Raw genomic sequence first — 21243 nt, 5'->3', positions numbered from 1 at the left:
TCTGGCACCTAAAACACCAGCAAGCAATCTCCAGCCACACACCAGGAGACTGCTCTTTGTGCACTGCTGTGCATACAGCATATGTAACAGTCAAGCATCAATCCAGCTACCTCCTGCACCTCAGCTTCTCCTTGTGCTTCATATATTCAAGCAATGCAGGGGGCTGGTGCCTGCCAGGCACATTTAGCAATGGGGGACTAACTTTTTAATGAGTTCGAATATGCTGGCTGCTTTCCCCAGCCATATGTCGAAGCTGATGACCACAGTGGGGCATCTCTGATTCAGAGGATGCCTTGTTTCTCCAAGCTTGGTAGAACCCTGTCTGCAGGGTGGGAGTGGGACAGGCTGGAAGCGGGTGGGGGGCAATCAAGTAGCTCTCAGTTGAGCATGTAGAGGTTCTCCACTGGAGAGACTTACAGGCAACAAAAGGGGGAAGACAGTGGAATACTAGAAGGAGACCTTGTCCTTCCACTGAAGCATGAAATCAGAGCCCCACTGACACTGGTGGGGTTCTGTCGTTGACTTCTGTTTATTTTTCTGTCTTCCTTTCCTTTCTCTGTCATATATTCTGTCCATTCTCTTGTAATCTGATCGGGGGTTGCCAAATACTCTAGAGCAAAGTTCAGATTCCTCTGACAAGGGTAATGATTGCTGTTTCTTTGTAGGATAGATATAGAGCAACTCTGAGAAAACAGAAAGGTGAGGGCTTAATCTAGCATACGGCTAACTGGAAGAAGAAAGTCATTCTTCTGGTGGCCAAAAGTTTGAGAGCAGTCCTAAAATGAACACATGCAGATCACCATTCCTTTTGTTGTGCGAGCTGGGAAAACTATCGAAAACAAGAAATCCTTTCAAAGATTGGAGAGGGAAAAAAAACACAAAGAAAACAAACAAAAAAAAAAACAAAACAAAAAACCCACCAAAGCTGATGGAGTTTTGCCTTAAGAAATCTATCAAAATTACTTCCAAATTGCCTTTGGGAGCAGCTTTGCACCTGCCTGAGCTCAATCCAGAATAAAATTCTCTTCATATCCCTAGGAAGGTTCCCAGCGTCTTCAGCTGAGCCACCATGTTATGCTGACCTCTGGGAGACGTTGCCTTGCACTGCAGCTCCTGGGCAAAGTTTGCGTGCTGAAGATTTGTATGACGCGAATGCCCCCTAAAGGAGAGCAACATCTCAGCAGCAAACCCAGCGCAGAAAAACTAGGAAACACATCTGCTCTAGCATGCAGTGCAGCTGGGAAAACCTCCTTAAGTCCCATTCACTCAGGTAAGGAGTTACAGAGATTTAAGAGAGCGTGGGCATGGGTGAGGCCAGCTTTCCTCACCCAGAGTCTTTGTTCTGCCTCTAAAATATGCTTGGAAACACTCATCTGTGCATTGTGATCATAAATAATTACAGCCAAACTTTGAGCACTTTGCTCATACTGTTCTCCTGAGCTTTTAATTGTTGAGTCGGTTCCTTACTTAGCGTCTGGCAGAGCTCATCCATTTATTGTGGGCAGTTACCTGTCACATGGAGGCATAAGTAGACAGTCACTCTAATGCCTCATCAGCTTCCACCTCCCAAAAAATCAAGATTGTAGCAAAAGCCCTCAGTACATCTACATCTCTACGCTTTGTCTTCTACCAGGATGCAAACTCTGCACAAGGGGACGTTCCAGTTGTGTTTTACATTAAAACTTCATTTTCCCTGGGGGATTTAAAGGACGGATTCTAGTCGCATGGCATTACACATCTGCTGCTTCAGAAAGCTAAAAGCAGGCAGGTTGCCGGCTGCATCTTCACAGAGCCAAGGCCGCTGCAATGAAGGCTCTGCGTTAATTCCTGGAGGAGTGCATCAGCACAGGCCTGTCGCTCTCCTTTCCCACCAAGCCCAGGGCCCCCGCAACGGGCTCCTCAGGGCGCCCGCGGCGGGCAGGGGGACACTGAAGCTCTCAAGTCCCCACACCCTGGGCCTGAGCTGCCACGAGGCAGAGACTCGCTGCTGGCAGCTCCCACGCGGCCCGGGGCGCGTCCTGCCCAGCGCAGCCGGGGGCCGGCACGGAGGGCCGCGGGCGGGCACGGAGGGCCGGGGGCCGGGCACGGAGGGCCGCGGGCGGCCCTGCGCACCACCGCTCGCGCTGGAAACGGCCGATGTCCGAGGGCGCCTTGGCCGCCCGCGTTCCCCTGCCGAGGGGATTTCGCAGCGCTTCCAGCTCACGCCGTGAGGGGCGCCGTCTGCTAGCTGCCCTCCGAGGGGCCCCTTCCTACGGTCGGCAGCGCTCGTCCGGCCGGCGGAAGCCTCTAGCAGCCCAGGGAAGGCCCCGCGCCACCGCGGCGGCGGCCAGGCCGCGGCCGGACTACACTTCCCAGGAGCCCCCGCGGCCGGACTACACTTCCCAGGAGCCCCCGCGGCCGGGCTGCGCCTCCCAGGAGCCCCCGCGCCGGGACTTGGCGCGCGCAGCCCGCCCGCGCCCTCCTTTCTGCGGCCCCTGCGCGCGCGTCCCGACATGGCGGCGGCGGTGAGTGGGGGCGCCCCGATATCCGCGGGCATCCGCGGCCGCGGCGGCTCCGAGAGGCGCGGGGACGGTGCGGACGCCTCTGGGGCAGCGGCGAGGCCTCGATGGTGGGCTGCGGGGACGCAGCGGCGCACGCGGAGCGCCCCGGTGCTGCGTGGTCGCCGGTGATGGCGGCCCGCGACGTGCGCTGCGCCTCAGGCGGGCTGGGCCTGCCCACGGCGGCCCTGTCTGGAAGGGGCCTCCGGGGCGCCCCGGCACTGCGGCCCCGGCTCAGCTTGCAGGCCTGGACCGGCCTTCGGCGGCTCTCGGCCCGTGGGGGAGCGGCCTGTCCGCGGGGTCTTGTCCTGCGCGGGGTGAGGAGCGTGCGAAGGCAAGAGCAGACCTGCGTTCGCGGGGTGGGCCTGTGGGGTCCAGGCTTTAGCTGCTCTGGAAGCTGAGCTAGTGATGATAAAGTTATCCCTGTCTGAAACTGATCTTCCCTCTGTGGAAACGTGAATCTGAGGCTCAGCGTTAAGGACCCAAAGGTAAAAGAGCAGCCTGTTTCATGAACTAAATCTGTCCCTTTCCTCTATTTCAGAGCACAGCGTGTTGTCAAGCAAGGTTAAAAATACCTTTTTCACTTACCTTCCTGGGAACTTGAACTAAGCTGGTTACTTCACTGGGCTAACATTAAGCCTTCACCAGCTGCACAATGCAGAGAAACACCTGAATCTGTTGGGTAACTATCTTGTATTCTTCCTCTGTTGCTGGGCTGTGGAAGCAAGATTTGTTCTGCTGTGTCAGATGATAGCCTCCTGGTCCCTGGAGCTGCTGGGAGCAGATATAAAACCCAGTGGCTTGATTAATGTAATTAAGCCAATCAAGGCTGTAGCTTTGTTGCAGCTGCCACCTGAGTGTGTATCCCTTTGCTATCATGGAGCACAAATTGAAAGGCAGCATAGAATGAATAAGAATTTTAATGTAGCTGGTACCCATTAGAGCAGCTGGTTGTCAGCATGGTCAAAGATGAGTGAAAGCAAAAGGGATTAGAGGTAGGAGGGATTGGATGACACCCCATTATGGAGACACTTGACACAGCTCATTTCAGAAGTGTGCTTGTCGTGGGAATAGGCCTAGTGAAAGCATAATTGGTCTGTGTGTTCATCTAGAGATGCACTGGGACTGTTCTAAACTTGCATCAGGTTGCTGGAGTTGGGGGGGTGCAGCTCACGTACACCAAATGGTGATCCTAGAAAGGACGTGCACCAAGGAACCCTCCTTTTGGGATATGCGTTTGACTCAAGTCTGCTCAAATGTATTTCTCAAAACAAATTATAGATAGCTTGCATCCCAGATAAGTGAATTGCTCTTGGCTGTAAGGAGGGTTTTGCATTAAGATGCTTCTGTATGATGACACCGAAAGTTGTTTTCTGCTTGAATAACTAAAAGAGGTTTAAACCACAAGCCTCAAAGTTGATGCTTTTTTCTTAAGTGAGGATTTAAATAGCAGCCACCTCCCGAAGTTTCTTGTCTTTGAGAGAGACTCGCTGGCAAACTGTTCCTTTGTTTGAGGGATACAGTTCTGTTGTGCTAAGCTTGTGATTTGCTATTATCCTTGTCTGACAGCTCAGCTGTGAGGCAGAAATAACTGTATACTGAGGCTTAATAAATTTCTCCTTAATAAGCCCCCTACTAAAATGACTTCAATGGGACCAGAAGGGCAAAAGCTGTGTCCCCTTTTCCCCCCTGCAGTTGTGATGTGATTTTATAGCAGAAACAGTCCTATCTGCTCAGGCTGTGTTCAGCAGCTTGCCCTCATGAGCCCAGATGTGGCAAGACTTGGTGCAGAGAGTACAAGCACTGACTGGTCCTGTCACAGTGTGGTTTAGTTCTAGATTCTCAAAGAGCTTTTTGTGGTGGTTGTCCAAACAGTATGTGCAGTAACAGCTTGGAGGGCAAGTAGGAAATGCATTTTTCTCTCACCTGATTTATAGTCACTGAATACACACACTGCAACAGTACTGTATCTCCAGGTGGCTGACAAATGTATTCCACTGAGCAGCTCAATGCTTCATTTGTTTTACAGGATTTGCAGTTGTTTGCTGAAGGTCAGTGACGAATGCTGACGAGCTGAACCAGCAGATCTGACAACAACGGACATTCTCAGAAATCAAGGCTGGTATGTAAAAGGGGAGGAGATGATGCTAAAGCAGTCATGGTCAGTGCTCTGTCAATATGGATTTGTTCCAAGTAGGACAAGTTACTGGGAAGAGTGTGTTAGGGCTCTTGGGTTCCAGGGCACAAGGGAAGGGGCAGAAAAGCAAAGAGATGATCTGGTGGTAAATAAGAAAACTAAAAGCCATCCAGTACTTGGAGAATAAAGATGGACAGAAACAATTCAAACCTGTTGGGAAGTAGTTCTAGCGTAGTTTTGTTGCATCTCGTAACTCCAGAAGCACCAAAAGGAAGATTACTTTGGAGTGGGTCTCACGAATAGAGCCTGGCCACTGGAACTTCATTTGAAATGATGTAAATTGCCCACCTCTGAATAACTGCAGGCTCCTCCTTGCTCTTCAGTGGCTGCTGCAACTGCATCACGGGGAAGTTCCCACTAAGGCCAAAGAGGATTTGGATACTAGTGCCCTGGGCTTAAGAGGACCAGTTCTTTGAATGCCAGAGTCCTGGCTCTAGTGAGGTGTGATGTGGGGAAGAGCAAACTCTTCATGTTCAATATGAAGTCTCCTGACAGCTGGTCACAGCATTTCTTAAGCTTGCTTTTCAGTTTTCTGAGATCTCTTGATCAAATAATGCAAAGAGCTTTTCAACTGACTGTTGCCTTCGCTCTGATGCTGTCTGTTCCACTAGGGCCTGGTCTACAGCTGCCTGGAAGAAAAGGCTGTTCCCTACTGTCGTCTGTTCCAGAATAAAGTAAATTACTGAAAATCTTGGGAGTCGAAATTTCTTGTTAAGGACATCTACTCAAACAGAAATGGTTTTGAGCAGTTGAAAGAACTTCAGTTTGAAATAGTTACTGAAATGCAGGTCACTGTAAGCTTACCTTTCATAACAAAGCCTTCCTCTCTGAAATACCAAAAGAGTTTTCAGTATCTTCAGAGGGGAACAGGCTGAAAGCTAAAGAAATGCAATTGATGGTAGCAGTGTGACAAGGTGAGTTTACATAGGCAAAACATGATATGACTAAGTTTTAGGACAGATAAAAATGTTTCTTATAGGCTATCTGGAAGTTCAGATAAGAGGAAGATGGGAGGCGGTAGTACAACCATCAGTTTCCTTATCTGTTAAGCACCTCTGTTTTTAAATCAACACCAGTGCTAGGCTGCGCCATTAGCTGGAAAACCTTCTATTTGAAATAGGAAAGGTGGGTCTGTGAATGGAATAGCTGCTGGTTCCGTGCAGTCAAACAAACACCTCTGCAGGCGATGAGCTGGACTGGAGTCCTGGCAGGCTGCTCTACAGTGACAGCATTCATTTTAGAAGCAGTTCTCTTTGCTCATATGTCATGGTGTAGCTAACAAAGCCATGCTTACAGGCTGTGCTGCAGTTTGGTCGGAACTGGTTTTGAGGGGTTGTGGTGCCGTCTTTGCCAGGTGCTGTGAGAATCGGGCTAGTTCTTGTCAGGGAAGAGGCTTTACCTGCTGAGTGTGCTTGCGTATGAAAACAGGCCTAACAGGCTGCCTCGATGCCATTGTAAAGTTTCTCTGACGTGAACAGAAGTTAATTTGAGACTCACCTGAGAACACAAGATGGTCTCCACATTAGAGATTACATCTGAAATGGACTTTCTTACTAGCCTTCCCTACTACCCTTTCGAAATAGCTGAATTTAGCCTGCTGCCTTAAAGATAGACTGAGCTTGAGAGGGAGTTTTGAGGTTTCCTGGCCAATTGCCAGGCTCTTATCTGTTACCATCTCTGCAGCTATGTGCTTCTCTTCAGCTGACAACAAATAGCATCCAAAGTGAGAAATACTGTGCTCAAACCAGTTTAGGCAAGTTGTCACAGTGGCCCTCTGACTTGGTACATGAGGCTAATTCATCAGTTGTAGCCAGCAACTGCTGGGTGAGTGAGCCAGGCCTCCCTGCTTCTGGGGTGGGGGGGGAACAGACTGCAGGCCCCACTCCTCTCCTGCTCCGCATCTCCACATCTGGTTAGCGCCAGGTCTAAGTCTCACTGTTGTGTGCTACAGCCTTTCCATTGTGGGAGGGGGAGGAGGGGTGTCACCCCACTGCATTCACCAAAACAACGGAAGCAGGCATAAAAGAACATGGTCATTCAACATTTATGCAATTATACAAAGTGGGAAAATGTTTCAAATTACACCATCTCCTCCATTGTGTAGTACCATCCCTCTAGCCAGCCACTGGTTGCTGAAGTAGCATTATCCCCGGAGGGTCTTCCTAGTTACGCAGCATTGGCTTACAGCAGGTAACTGAGGGGGTTCAAGACCTTTTTCTCCTGAGTAGATATATATATTACATATTTTTAAATGAGACTGATGATAGTTCAGACTTGCACAATGAGCTGTTGGTTCCCTAACCCCTCTGGTATTGGGGGGAGGGAGGAATGCCTTCTTAAAGCGTGTGGAGGGCATCACATGATCCCAATGCAAAAAAAAGGGGGGGAGGAGAGGGCACTAGGCTAACTCCTCTCCTGGATGATCAAAGGCTAGCCAACTTTCTGATGTTCCAACTGAGCTGCAGTAATCCTAGTCATACCTGATGGATATTTTTTTTCTTTTAAGACTCTTCGTTTCCTTGACCAGTATCACAACAGAAAAAGGGGAAAAGAGCTGCAGACACGTTACATCCTTATGTTTGTTATAGGAGAGGGCAGCCAAGCCTCTACTATCTTCTGGTGATGGAGGTGAAGAAATCTTTCTGGAAAGACATGCCCATCAATCCAGTTTTGTAGTGGTCAAGCTTTTTGCAGTCTAAGTGAGAGGTGTCCTCCAAACACACCACCGTTCTTGGTTAGTTGAACAATCTAGTCTAAGGATTCATGCCCTTTGCAATCTCACCATGGTGAGGAGCATTTGGGCTGATGGTTCTTGGTCCTGCAGTATGATAGAAAGGTAAAGGACCAGTTGGGTGTTCTCCAGGCAGAGGATTTACACTCGTAGAGAGCAGGTTGTAAACCTCCAGGGAAGACAAAAAACAGAATGGGGCTGTCACACCCACACTTTTCCAGCGTCCTCTTCCTCCATCATTCTGCTCCTACTGGCAGCCAAACACAGTTCTTCCCGGGGGCTGGTGTTGCCCCACAGAGGTGTTTGTGGCACTGGGAGGTCACAACCACACGCAGTTGTGCTTGGTGCCACAAAGGCCATGTTCAATTGCGCTAAGCTACAAAACAAGTTCCTGCAGATCCCTGAGGAAATGTTGCAGCATTTCCCTAACCCCTTTGGCCTGCCCCTTACCACCTACCCACACTGCTGCCCTGCTGCAAGTTGTCAGGCAGCTGCCAGCAACTGAAGTGTAGAGGGCCTGTGCCTCATCAGCTAGCCTAGGAGTCCTGGATGGCCTTAGGAAAGAGAAAGAGGCCTTCAGGAAAGAGGAGAAGAACCACTTCTGTGACATAGTGAGAGTCCGAGGGCCTTGACCCCCATGGGCTGCTGCCCTGCCTCACCGCTGGTAAAGTTTCATGATCCCTGCTTGGTGCAAGCTCTTCCACAGCTCTGCCTCCAGCATCATGTCATGGTTGGCATAAAACAGCAGCGGTTTCTTCTCCAGCTCATAGTAGTGGTCTGAGAACTGCTCATAGTTGTCAGTGATGAACCCGTAGGCACTGACCTGCAGCAGGCAGGGTAATGAAACAGATTGGCAAAGGATGGGAATAGATTCAGGTGGAGTGACAGAGTTTGGAGCTGTGACACATACAGAACAGCAACCAGTCAGCTCCACCAGGACACGCTCATTGCCATTGGAAGCCCCAGAAGGACAGATTAGCCCACACTAAGCTCTGCCACATAACTGGCCATTTCCAGGCTCCAGGCAGCAGAGGGTGGCCATGCCCTTCCAAGTGCTGGGGGAAGATGGCCCTGGGGCCTCTTACCTGGTCACAGGTATGGAGCGCTGTCAGGAGCATGAGCGCACCAGTACTGGGCATGTAGAGGTAGCCATACTGTGTATTGATGATTTCTGACCTCAAGAACCTGTCAGCAAAAACGGCAGATTAGAAAGACCTCTACCAACTGGCACAGCACCGAGGCCCTCAAACACTACAACGGCAGTCTCTTGTTTTTTCCAGCATGCACCAGGCACTTGGAGTCTTTGGTGTCTGATAAAGCAGGAGCAGTGACTGAAATGCATCCTTTCGTAGCATTCTTAACTGTCTTGTGGATTCTCTGATGCCTGCTACTAAGGTTCCACTCATTCTCTGCAGGATGCTAAAAGGGCACCTCCCCACTGCTCTCAATCACCCTGACCTAGCCATCTAGTTTCATGAAACAGAGAAAAAGATAATCCCCTTGGTCCCTACCTTTGCTTCTGTTAGACTAGGTCAGCATTAGCCTACTACTTTGAAGGAAACAAAGGCAAGGTGAAGGTGGTGACGATGTAGAACTCTTATCTTCCTGCTGTGAAACAACATGAATTGTCCCGTGCTAAACGGCCATGGCACAGGTGGAAATCTCTTGGCCTTGGCCACAGAGAATGGGACAGAGGTGGTTCCAGTGGCTAGGGTGGACTGGGACTGTATTGATGGTGGGGAGCAGCTGCAAGATTGTACTTAAGAGAGAGGGGCTGGGAATCAGGTGATCTGGCTATAGCTGGTGACAAAGAGCTGAGCAGATCCATGCAGAGCCAATGCTCAAGAAGACCCCACGGGGGCTAAGTTAACGGTTTGCCTTACGGCCCCTTGGTTTCCTTACCTTGCTGTTAGATAATGTAGGAAATCTGGATGCAGCAGCTTGAACTTCTTTGCAGATGCTTCTGGTCCAAAATACTTCTGTGGCCTGCAGCAGAGAGAAAGAAAAAGCGGAATTCCTGTCACAGAAGTCCTGGGGCCACTTGGGATTTGTCCTGCAAGGCCATCAAAAGCATCAGCTGAAGGAGCCAGACAGCTCGAGGGCACTGAATGCGCAACATTCTCCACTCTCTGGACCGAGCCTCCCCATTCAGCTCCCGAGGCAGAAACTCAGTGAGACACACAGCTTTGGTTTGTATTGCAACAAGTCAGCCACAGCTGGATACCCTGGGCAAGGCTTTTTGGTGCCCAACACAGCCCCAAAAATGAGTCATAGGAACCAGCAGTCTCTGGGAGGGAAGAGGAGGCAGAAAAGTAACTTTGGCCTGTCTTTGCTTCCTGGGTGATAAGTCCTTGCTGTGTCCCAACTTCCTGGGTGATGGCAGGCAATTCACAGTCCTGCAGCGCCCTGAAGGAGCGAGAAGGGGTAGGAGGAGACCTCCATCCCACAGAGCCTGGTGGGCTGGATAATCCCCACGGACCACAGCTCGCACTGGCACATTCACCCACCATGGTGCATTCACCCTTTGCACAAACAGCAGCAGTCTGGTGCCATGCCAGCCTGAAGGCGCTGGGGGTGCTTGCGGGGAGGCCAGGGGGTTACTCACTCGTCACCCTTGTCCAAGCCCTCGGGGACCAGGCTGCCCTGGATGGCTGACTTCAGCATGACATAGTCCCGCACATCTGAGGGGATGAAGATGTATCTCAGGTCCTGCAGTGGGGGTACAGGAACAGACACACGGTGCTTTGGTAGGGCCAAGGTCTCCCAAGACTTGGAGGAGGTTTGGGGGCAAGATGTAGCCTGGCTTCAGGGAACAGTTTGGGATAAAACCCCTCCCCACCCCGACAGGCCCTGAGAACCCAGGGCTTCTCACCTTGGCCTGGGGTATCTGGGTGAAGCCATACTCCTCATAGGCAATAAGGGAGTTCTTCATGGTGTTCACTGTGAAACCATAGAAGGAGATCTTGGTACCAACATCTTCCTCAAAGCCTTTGATCACAGCACCGTTGAGCCTGTAGGAAGATTGCAGTAAATGTGTCTACAGCTGGGTGCTCTCTGGGCCAGTGCCCATGCCACCCAGGTGGATGCTCCTCACTCCATGCCAGCTGGGGATGGCTGGAGTTCATCCTGGTTATGCCATCACGAGAGAGCAGGTATGGACCATTGCTGTGAGCACGTCACCACCAGGAATGTTCAGCAACCATTAAATCAATACTGGGCCCCAGTAATGACAGTCATTGCTGCAAGACCGTGAGAAAGTTGTCTCTTTGTACTTTCCCCCAGCAACTTCCCAACTGTGCAGGGGCTTTGGGCAGCCCTGATCCACTGCCTGTCCCTGCAGGAGACTTTTGCAGGCTCCCAGACCCATCCTGCCTGGACACTGGCCCCGGGCAGCTGCCAGGCCCCGACAGAGCAATCCTACCTGAACACCAGGTCGTGAGCATCAATCTCCTTGCCCTGCTGTGAGCCGTTGAGGATGCCACCGTTGCCCACCACGGCACAGCGGACGCAGCCCCTGGGGAAGTTGTCTCTGTCGAAGAGGCGCCTGTTGGAGGAGGTGTTGAGGAGCCGGAGCGTGCTGCCAACAGCTGAAATGGATCAAGCCAGAGCCAGTCAGCAGAGACACCGAGGGGGGGGAGGCGTGTGTCAGCGCGGCCGTGCGTGGACAGCAGGCATGCGGCAGTGCGCGCAGACAGGCTTGCGCGGGATGACATCTACGAGCAGCACATGAGAAAGCCCGTGCCATCCTCATGCAGAGGAGGGGGCCTAACAAGGTAGGATGGATGGATGGACACCAGCTAGTAAGTGCTTCGTAGCCCCCAAAAAGGCTGAATCCTCCCTCCGTGGTGGCAGCCACAGACCAGCCCCTCCCCTATCCTGGGCTTACTCTGGCGTCGGCACCTCGTAGCCCCCCACGTTTCTAGGCCAGCTCTGGACAGCAGCCACAGCAGTGCCGTGCTAGGCACAGGGATGCGTCCGGAGCGCTCCCGGCCCAGCCTTGCAGATGCCGATGCGAGCGCCGGCCGACCTTCTCCTCTTCCAACAATGCTCCCTTGCAGCTGCCGCTGCCGGTCTGCTGCTTCCCCCAGCTTCCTCCCCCTGCTGCCCCCAACACTTCCCTCCACCCTTCACAATCCAGGGATTGAAGCCAGCGGCTGCTGGAGAAGAGCAGAGAGTAGGTTTGGGGTAGGAAGGGAAACAATCTTCATCTGCAACAATGGAGCGGGTTGTCCGAGGTCCTCCGGGCCCCAGTTAATAATCATACAGACACTGAAGCTTTTATTCGGAGAAAATGTCACAAGATGCAGCAAGCGGTGTTTGCAAAGCCTTCCCCTCCATGCCGCTCCCTGGCAGGCCAAGTGGGAGGAGAACAAGGTCCCCAGTTTCTCTCCAGGGTTTCTTCACCCACCCCGCAGCTTCAGGCCTTTCTGCTGGGCTCCTCCATCCCCTTTGAGCGGCCGTGCACTCTCCCGTCACCCTCCTCACCCCACCGCTGCCGGCCATCCCCAGCCCGATCAGGTCCTGTACCTGCATGGGACAAGCCTTGCCAGCCATACGGGACGTGTCGCGCCTTCAGCCTGTCCCAGGTCTCCGGGCTGAAGTGCTGGTCCCACATCAGCACGGGAGCGTCAAAGTGGAAGAGCTCCCCAAATTTGGGGTCTGCCTTTGCTCTGGCTGTCACAGAGTGGAGGCAAGTGCTGGGCTGGAAGGAAGGACGGACCACGGTTTAGTTCCCAGGCTGGACACACCTCTCTGCTAACCTCTCCACCACTCAGCAGTCACCAAGGAAAGGACAAACCCAGAGATGGAAATATTCCTCATCCATCCCATTTACTACTGGGTCACTCCCTCGTGCCTCAGTTTCCCCAGCTGTTACTGCCTCACCAGGGCTGGGAGGATCAGGGCTCAAAGGCACTTGGAGAGCACAGCTTTGCAAATCGAGAGACTTAACATCCTCTCCAGGGTCATTTTCTGCTAAGGGGCCTCCAGACATGGTTAATGACTCTGGTACTTTCTTGCCACCTCTACGACTTCCATTTCACTTTCTTTTGTGCTGGCTCAGTTGTATTTTCTATGAATGGATTTAAAGTGGTGTGGTTCAGCCAGCGTTGTTATTGTAGCAAAAACGTCCCTGAAAAGCCTGAGGGCAGACACCCCCGTCGCCAGCCCAGTGCTGAGCAGAGCTGGGCTTCACCCACGAGAGGACTCAGTGAGGTTCAAACCAGCTCTACCACGCCAACACGGTGCAGGCAAGCAGGCACACCAGGAGCAGGCGCGGCAGTAAAATATCTCCTCAACTTCCCCGCACAGACCTTGAGCCAACAAAACCCAGCAAGGAGAAAGCACCAGAGACGCTAACAGCATTTTGCTAATTATTACCTGGCTTTTGGTGAGTTTGTCCTTCACCAACTCAGAGGAAGATTTAAAGGACTTCCCTCTAGAAAGGGGGGGGAAAAACATAGTGGAGTTAAAAATCTGCTGCGTGGGTGCGGGAGAAGGCGAAGGCGGCAGGGTGGGCTCTCCCTGCCCCGGCAGGGACCATGGACCGTGCCTGCTTACCTCTCCAACCCGCCTTCCTGGGCCCAGCCGTGGCTCCCCGCTCGGCTCAGCGTCTCCGAAGGAGCCAGGACCAGCGGTGCCGGCTGCAGCAGGCTGGAACGAGACGGCATCAGGGGCTCAGCTGGGGAGGTGACCCCAAACTGCAGCACGCCGCAGTGAGATCCGCTGCACAAGCCCAGAGCCACAGGTCAGGACCAAGTCACCTCCATCGAGGCCACCTTCAACCACTGCTGCCTGGGTCCACCACTAACCTGCCTCACGTGTCCTGGAGCCGCAGATTGCAGAACACTGGGCTTGCGCAGAAAGCGCAGGATGGAAGAGTTTGCAGTTAACTCCTCTTCCAAACCAGCCATCACCTCCCTGGGGATCTCCCCTTCCAGGATCTCACCAGCCGCTGCATGTTCTGTAACACTGCATCCAGCCCAGCTTGCTGCCTTGGGGAAACCCTGAGAGATGCAGAGGGCCGCAAACCTCTCCAGCGCTTTCTATCATCACTGCAGATGCCGAGAAATTCTCACACTATTCCCTAACTCAAGTAGGAAGATGCGGCTGGGGCAAGCTGGGAAGTCCAGGATGCTTTTAGATGCTTTTTTAGGAAAAGCAATTGGAAACCGAGAGCTTCTGGAGGTTCCTCCAAGTGCACAGCCCAAGTCTTTAGGGCTGGAAACCCAGGCTGTGACCAGGCTGCTGATGCTGTCAGTAGGAGCTGGTACAGAGCCTAAACTTCCATCATACTGGAAAGGCAGGAAGTATTTTGTTCATTAGCGGAATGGGAAAAGAACAACTAGGAGGATTTTTATTCCTCTGCTATGCAGGGTACTTGCTACCTGTGTCCACATCCACTTTTCCAAGCCTGGAAGCGCATCAGGGAAGGGGAACATGCATTCTGCCCTTGCAAGGGAAAGAAATCACCTCTGTGCGGGAGAGGAGGGCTGACACCACTCCACTGCGGGCGGCACGAGAGGACAGGAGACAGCCGCTCGCAAGCGGCCACGGGCGAACCGCCGCTGCAGCCCGGATCCCGCAGCAGACCCGGCGCGGCACGGCACGCCGCGCTCCGTGCTGCGGCCGTCGCCGCGGCTTTGCTCGTCCTCCCAGCCCCGCCGGTACGGAGCCGCTCCCTGCAGCATCCCGAGCCCGCAACGCTGCCGATGGACATCCTTGCTGGGCTCTCAGGCTGCAAGGGGCCTCTGCGACGTGCATTTTCTTTCTGACCCCCCTCCCCCTTTTTTTTCTTTTGGGTACCCGAGGTGATAAAATATTCAAGAGCTGCAACTTTCCACAAGGCATTTCTGGTGTTATCATTGCAAAAATCTAAATAAACCCAGCCCGACCAAACTTGCCCATTCTCTTGGCTTCTGGATGAAACCCAAACTATCCTGGCAAGGTCTGTGTGCCGTGAGACACCGACCAAAATACAGAAGGACTCCTGAAAGCCCTACAAGACCTCCGGGGCAGGGTCTCGTAGTCATACTGAAAGCTGCTCCTTTAGCCCATTTCCTCCAGTTACAGGCCACTTACGTCAGTCTAAGCAAAGTTCCCCCTTGTAGTGAGCTTTAAGTGTCTCATAGCAGCTACAAGCAGTGTTTTGCAGGTAGCTGCAGCACATCTCCGCCAGAGCTCCCATGCAGCTTAATCCCCAGCAAGCCACCAAAGCCTCATTTGTTTCTTGATCTGGCAACATGGGGAGATCCCCAGCTCCAGGGTGACGTCCCGCACTAGCAGGAGCCTGGAGCTGGCTGAGCTGGGAAGCAAATAACCCTCCCCGGTCCAAAACCGGAGCCAGAACCACCTCCTGCAAAGGGACCTCTCCAAAGCACCGTGACAGCACATATCTCCCAAGCACACACACATATGTCCCCCCCCCCGTCTGGCCACATGCTCTTTTTTTTTAAGCCACCAAGGCTCAGCCCACCAGTAAACCTTGAAATCATGTCGCCTTGCTTACCAGGCTGCTGCCTGCATCCCGGCCAGTCTCCCTAGCTTTGCCTCCCTCCAGCCCAGCCCAGCCCAGCCCAGCCCTTCACCATTAGCCACCTCAGCCCCAGGTGCACACCTTCCACCTCACCACCTTCACCTCCCCCAGCCCTTTCCTGCCAGCGAAGGTGGCGGTTTCTCCCCTTCTCAATGTCCGAGGCTGGCTCATCCCGAGAGGCGAGTTGCTCCTGACCACAAAGGACGCCTGCGGTAGAAGAAGCTGAATATTGGACCCTGGTAGCTGAACTACTTTCTGGGCTGTTCTCCTTCCTGAGCCTACCTGCGAGGCTCATTTGCTGCTGATGTTAAGCCACATTTGCTGCAGCTGTGCAAAGTGAAACTGAGCTGGGACAGGTGTTAACGCAGCCTTTCCCCAGCACGGGGAGGTCTGTGCAGAGTCCCAGGGTTTCTGTGGCGCCCTGCTCGCAGCATCACCCTGAGGGCTCTGGCACCCCGCCGCACGCCCGGGTGTCGCACTGCTCGGCCCACCAGCAGGCTTTGCAGCTCTCCTTCCTTGAAACAGAGTACGAAGCACAGCGACCTCAAACCTGCCGCTTCCCCGTGCTCAACTCCTGGGATAACTCAGGTTGAAAGGGACCTCAGGAGGGTCTGGTCTGACCTGCTGCTCCAAGTGGGGGCACTGATGAGGTCAGATCAGCTTGCACAGGGCTGTATCCAGCTGTGCTTGGAAAACCTCTGAGGATGGAGACTGCCCAAGGACCCACAAGGTCCAGGGCAAACAAGACTCCCTGCTGGTGGGAGGAAGCTCCACCAAACACCATGGCTTTTGCCATCGCTCGCACCGTGCACCTCGAGGCGGGACAGATTGCAGAAGGACTTAGCCCTTCTCCTGGCAAACAGATGGCACAGCCCAGGCAGCGTCCTCCAATGCCTGTGTAGACAAAGTCATGGCTAAGGACAGGACTCACACACCCCAAAACAGCAGGCTGAAAGCAAGGGCCTCCTCCATGCACCCCTCTGAGCACTACTGCGAGCAGCCCTGCCTCAGATTCCTTACTAGAGCCTACGTCCATGGAGGTCTTCACTCCCTGCGTCTAATGTGAACACAAGGTGCTCTCAGCCCCACCAGCTTTTGCCTCCATGAGCCCCAGGACGGCTGAAAGCTGCCCCAGGATGGTGGGGAGCTGGCTGGAGGCCCTACAAGTGCTTGACCCGGAGTGGGTTAAACCCTGGTGCCCGGCAGAGCTGCAGACAGCCGGCGCAGCCCTGGGCAGTCTGTCTGGTTTTGCACACGTATCTCAGAGCCTGCGTGACCCACAGCAAAGGGACAAAGTGCCGAGATCTGCTCCGCTCATGGCAGCCCTTGCAGGGAGCTGCCCCCGCCGGGGCACCAACGCTCTCCTCTGGCTCCCCAGGTGCTGGGAGCGCTGGCCCAGCCACGCAGCCGCTCTGTGCACTGCTCCATCCCCAAAGCCACCAGGAGCAGGACGTGCCTCCAGCCCCGGCGGTGGTGGTCCCCTCGTGCTCATGCTTCTCGAGGACTTTGCGAGTCGTCTGTCAGCGGGCAGGGGCTGCCTCCCCCCGGGTCTGCTCCTGCTCCTCACCGCGCTGATGCTGCTTGAGGAGCACAGGCACTGCGCCGGGGAGGACGAGCACCCTTCCCGGGCAGGACAGTCCCCACGCGCTGCCTTTCCTGCCTTCTGCCTGGGCACAGGCTGCCCCAGAGCAGGCACAGCAGCGAGAGGTGAGGGCTGCAGCACTCGGACCCCGGAGCAGAGGGTCGCTCCCGGGTCTCCTGCTTGGGACAAAGCAGCTCCCAGATCTCCCACTCCTGTTTCTCGGTAAAGATGTCGGCTCTCGCTGACGTCGAACCTACGTCCGACCGAAGGTGATGCGCGGCGCTTGCTCATAGTTTGTTCTGGCACTCGCCCGGGTCCGGGATTTCTGCTAAGCTGATAGAGCCAGCCCGAGCGCCCGCCCGGCCGGGGGCTCGCCTGGCCCGCGGCTCCACCGCCGCCGCGGCCACCTCGCCGCGGCCACCGGCAGCGCTCGTCCCGGGGGGCCGTGCCGCGCGCTGCCACCCCGCGTCCCGGCACGCCGACGTCCCGGGGAKCGCCGCGGAGCCGCCTTGGCGTCGCCGCCCGGGATGCGGCGGGGCGTTCACGGCCTCGCGAGCGCTGCTCGACTCAGACGAGCGTCGCCGGGGCCGGCTCGACGCGCAGCGGGCCCCCCCGCCCCGGGGGAGGAACAGCCCGCAGCCTCCCGCGTGCGCGGTCCCCAGCGCGGGCAAGAGCCAAGTCTGGGTGCGTTCCCTCTCCCTGGAGGAACCGACAAATATTATGTCTCCAGCGCACAGCCGCCCCTTGCAATTTCCTGAAGATAACTGTGTTTAAGAGCGCGCGCTGCAGCGCTGCTATCTTAAACAAACATTCCCAGGGCCCAGCGAGCCCGTGCGAGGGAGCCCGAGCAGCAGAGCAAACACGGCCGCTTGCTCAATCCCGCAAAATGCCCGGGACCCGCTGCGAGGTCCCCGGCGCAGGGCGGCGGAGCGGCGGCCGGCCGGCCCGGACGGGCAGAGCTCCTCGCTCATCCTCGCTGCCTTAACGCCACGGCCGCCAGCGTTCCCGGAGACCCTCCGGCGGGGAATTTCCTGGAGCCTGCGGAAGCGGGGGCGGCAGGTGGGTCCCACCCGGCCCCGCGGGCTCCCCGGTGCGGCGGGGGAAGTGTCCCCAAGGTTTCAGGGTTCAGGCGAGCTCCCTGCTGCCTTGCTCCGGGCCAGGGACAGCCCGTCCTGCCCTGCTGCCCGCAGGGATGCGGGAAGGGAGCCCCCCAGGTTCAGGGAGAGCTGTGGGTTCCCGGTGCAGGGCCAGAGGTAGGAGCGGGCTTAGGTTGAGATGGGGCAGGAGCTGAAGCTGCTCCGGGTTTGCTCCTCTGCAGACTGCCCCCGGGAAGAGCCGGGGACTGTGCGCCAGGGGCTCTGCCGGCCGCTCCGCCGTGGTCCTGGGGCAGAGCCGGCCACTCTCGGGGGCCTCGGTTTCCCACCCCAGCACCACATCACCGCCGAGCATCGCACCATGTGGCTACCGGCACAGAAATGGACCCAAAGCGCCAAGCAGGGCTGCGGAGAGGGAAGCGCTCCGGCTCACGCCGTCCCAGCGGGAGCGTGCAGGGTCTCCGCACCAGACGCACGCGGCAGGACAGGACGGGTCAGGCAGAGAGTTGGCACCTCCCAGCTGGGCAAAAGGGAGCCCACGCCGGCCCCTCCACATGCATCCCCAGCGCGGCGCTCGCTGCACGTAGCCCAGCACCGCGCAGGACCGGCTCCGGTCCCAGCAGCGCCCTGCAGCCCCTCTCCCAGGAGCACCGGGCTCCACCGCGCCGGCTGCCGGGATCTGCTGCTCCCCCAGCAGCACTGGGACGCGGCAGCACAGCGTGGAGGCAAGGGGCACTCGCAGCCCTCTCCCGGCACGGTGCTGCCAGTTGCCTGGTGCTTGCAGAAGAGGAGGAGGATGGTCCTGCAGACCGGGCACCCTGCAGGCTCGCTCAGCCCCCGCCTGCTCAGCCCTGCTCCCCAGCACCCTCGCCCGGCCTCGCGCCCAGCAAGGGGCCCGGGGAGGGTGGAGGACGCGGGGGCAGACCCGGGGAATGCAGAGGAGGAGATGCCAACTGCTGGAGCCCAGGAAATGCTGGAGCCCTTGGGAGTTTGCAAGCGCTGGTGGAGGAAAAGCGGGGCTCAGTGGAAAGGACTGTGGGCCAGCCCTGCCCCGCCACAAGGCTGGAGTAAAGCAGCACTGGGGGCACTGGGAGTCACCGGGCCAACCCGCCCCCCCCCCCCCGGGCAAATCAGCCACCTCGCACCCAGGATCAGCCAAGCAGGGACACGTTGCTCTTGCAGAGCGTCCGAGCTGCTGCTGGAAGCTGCTTTGATCCTGCTGGGTGCTGAGCACCCTCAGCAGTGCCCCAGCGATGGCTTCTTTGTGGGGGGGGGGGGCTGAAGCCACGTGAGGACCCCTGCAGCCTGGGGGGGTCCCTCCGGAGGTGCCCAGGGTGCCGTGGCGAGGCAGAGCCCACTGCTGCGGTCCCACCCGCGAGCAAGCAAACAGCCTGGCTCGCCGCCACGATAACCCGCACCGAGCAAGCGGCCGCGGGAGCCCGCTGCCCCCGGCGGCCCCCGCTGCCCCCGGCGGCCCCCTCCTCCCCACCGCCCCCCCTACCTGGCTAGGAGCCGCGGGCTGGCGGGCGCCTCCACCGTGGCGTAGTAGTGACCGTACAGGATGACGGAGGATGTTAAACCGGCCAGGAGCAAGAGGCAGAGCCGTCTCCAGCGAGGGGCCCCCATGGCCCCCCACGGCGCTCGTGCCGCCCGCTCGCCGCCGGGATCGAGCGCCGCGCCGGCCTGGCTCCCCACCGCCCCTGGGTGCCCAGCTGCACCTTGGAGCGGGCTGGGATATTCCTCCGGAGGGGTGGGAGGGAGGGTGTGAGCCAGAGGGAGGAGGCACCAGGCTGACTGGTTCAGACTTGCGGAGAGAAAAAAGCACTTCTGAGCTGCTTTTTTGCCGAGCCGACGATTAAACATTTACTCAGACGAGCAGGGAAATGCACTTTTCTCCCCCCTCCCTTTCTGCCACCCGCCTGCCGCTCGCAAGCTGCATGCGGTTTCCCCCTTCTCACAACTTTCTCGTTTAAAAAACGCACTTTAAGGACCTAGCCAGCACCGGGGAGACGCTGCCGAGCTCCGCCGCGGCCCGGGCAGTTTATCGTAACTTATCAGAAAGTCAAGGCAGCGGAGGGAAACCCGGCTGGAGAGCGGCGCTCCGGTGTGCTCCCGCGCGCTGCTGCGCGCCCCTGCACACCCGCGGGAAAATCTGCCCGAGCCAAAGCGAAAATACGCAAAAAAAGCTGCAAAAGGAGGAGAGACGCCGCTGGGTACCGGCCGAGTTTCTACACTAGCAGTCTACCCCCCCCCTCCGCCCGCCACGCAGTTTCGCAGTAACCAAAACTATTCACAGATCTGTGCCGAATTCAGCGGGTAGTTTGGGCTGGCTGGAAGAAAAGCGGGTTTGCGGGGCGCTGGGGCAAGTCCAAGCGAGCCCTTCTGATGTTTGCTAAATGGAAGCGTTTCCATTTAGTCGAAACAGCATTTTGAGATTAATTTAGTTACATCTTATCTAAAGAACAAGGCAAGCCTGCGCGCTGAAGGAAACACGCACCAAAACGATTTTTTTTAACTGCGAGGGTGAAGGGAGGAGAGGCTCAGCGAGGAGACCCAGAAACCCAGCTCCAAGCACGTCCTCCCCCAGCGCCCGGCGCCGAGGGCTGCCCCGAGCAGCGAGCAGCGGTTACGTCTGCTCTTCCAGGAGAGAAGCCGCGCGCCCTCGCACGCGGGGGTGTCTGTGCACCCCCGGACTGCTGCGCTCCCAAATGCACTTCCCTCTTACGCCCCAAGACCCAAACGTCACCTCCAACACTTCGATTCCTGCCTGCCCGGATGAGTTTCCAATGATACTGATAGTTCAAAGAAAGAAAAATGAGGGGAAAAAATCATTTCATACAAGTTTGGTGTCTATTTGGCAATTTTTTTTTCCTCCAAATTTCCTCCCAGCCAAAAGTCAACAATTTCAATTTCAGTATTAATAGCAGACCAGCAAATGAGAAGGCGATGGGGTGGCCGAGGTTTCCTACAAAGGCACCTGAAGTCCCCCAGATGCCAGACCCAGTCATCGGGGGCGGTTAAGGACGCGGATGCCCGTAGGTCTGGCCAACGCAGCACGGGGCTCGCACCGAAGCAGCGCGCGGGCCGCGCGGGGGACGACGTCCCGGCGCAGCCCCGGGAGCGGCGCTGCAGCAGCCGGGCTGCGGCGAGCCCCGCTGCAGAGGCGAGCGGCAGCGCTGGACCGCTCCGCACGGATTTGATCGGGTCTTGGCCAGCGCGAGGGGAAGGCGGCCGGGGTGATTTTAGAGAAAACTTCCAGGGAACAAATCCTCCCATTGTGCAGGGAGACGGGGAATCGGGCTTGGCCGAGCACCGACCGTCTCAGGTAACCAAAACGCAAAAAGAGAGCAGGCGAGAAGCGGAGGGAAGGAGAGGCAGCGGGGGGGGGATACAAAGCGTCGCTCAGACACGCAGGGATGAAATCAGGAGCTCTAAAGCCCCGCTGGAGCTAAACGGGGGGAAAGAAGGCGGGGGAGCAGGAGGGGCTCAGCGAGCCAGCGGCAGCGACGGCCGGCTCCGCGCCGAGGCCCCCGCGCCTGGACCCCGCCTCGGGCGGCCGGGCACCGCT

The 21243-nt window shown here is 56.4% G+C and overlaps 1 protein-coding gene, 1 long non-coding RNA gene and 1 other non-coding gene across 3 annotated transcripts; 2 read left to right on the top strand and 1 right to left on the bottom strand.

Moving 5' to 3' along the window:
* The first annotated feature begins 2415 nt into the window (after positions 1–2415).
* On the top strand, positions 2416–5423 carry LOC146595946 (uncharacterized). Its single transcript, XR_014895797.1, has 4 exons — positions 2416–2504; positions 3079–3219; positions 4567–4659; positions 5346–5423. It is a non-coding gene; the product is annotated as an uncharacterized LOC146595946 (long non-coding RNA).
* LOC146595947 (small nucleolar RNA R38) lies at positions 2935–3009 on the top strand. Its single transcript, XR_014895826.1, has one exon. It is a non-coding gene; the product is annotated as a small nucleolar RNA R38 (small nucleolar RNA).
* Positions 5424–6726: 1303 nt separating the features above from the next.
* ST6GALNAC2 (ST6 N-acetylgalactosaminide alpha-2,6-sialyltransferase 2) lies at positions 6727–19362 on the bottom strand. The gene is made up of 10 exons (XM_085304441.1): positions 19177–19362; positions 13025–13117; positions 12845–12902; positions 11993–12167; positions 10887–11052; positions 10338–10476; positions 10071–10174; positions 9368–9451; positions 8551–8650; positions 6727–8288 (listed from the first exon to the last, which is right to left on the bottom strand). Exons 1-10 carry the CDS (start codon positions 19299–19301, stop codon positions 8121–8123), a joined length of 1212 nt encoding a protein of 403 aa, XP_085160567.1. The 5' UTR covers positions 19302–19362; the 3' UTR covers positions 6727–8120.
* Positions 19363–21243: the final 1881 nt, after the last annotated feature.

This window comes from Rhea americana, unplaced genomic scaffold, assembly GCF_003343005.1.
Source record: "Rhea americana isolate MKP2758 unplaced genomic scaffold, rheAme1 scaffold_21, whole genome shotgun sequence".
Taxonomy (NCBI): domain Eukaryota; kingdom Metazoa; phylum Chordata; class Aves; order Rheiformes; family Rheidae; genus Rhea; species Rhea americana.
Note: the sequence above shows the minus strand (reverse complement) of the source record. Positions and strands in the feature narration are given on the sequence as shown.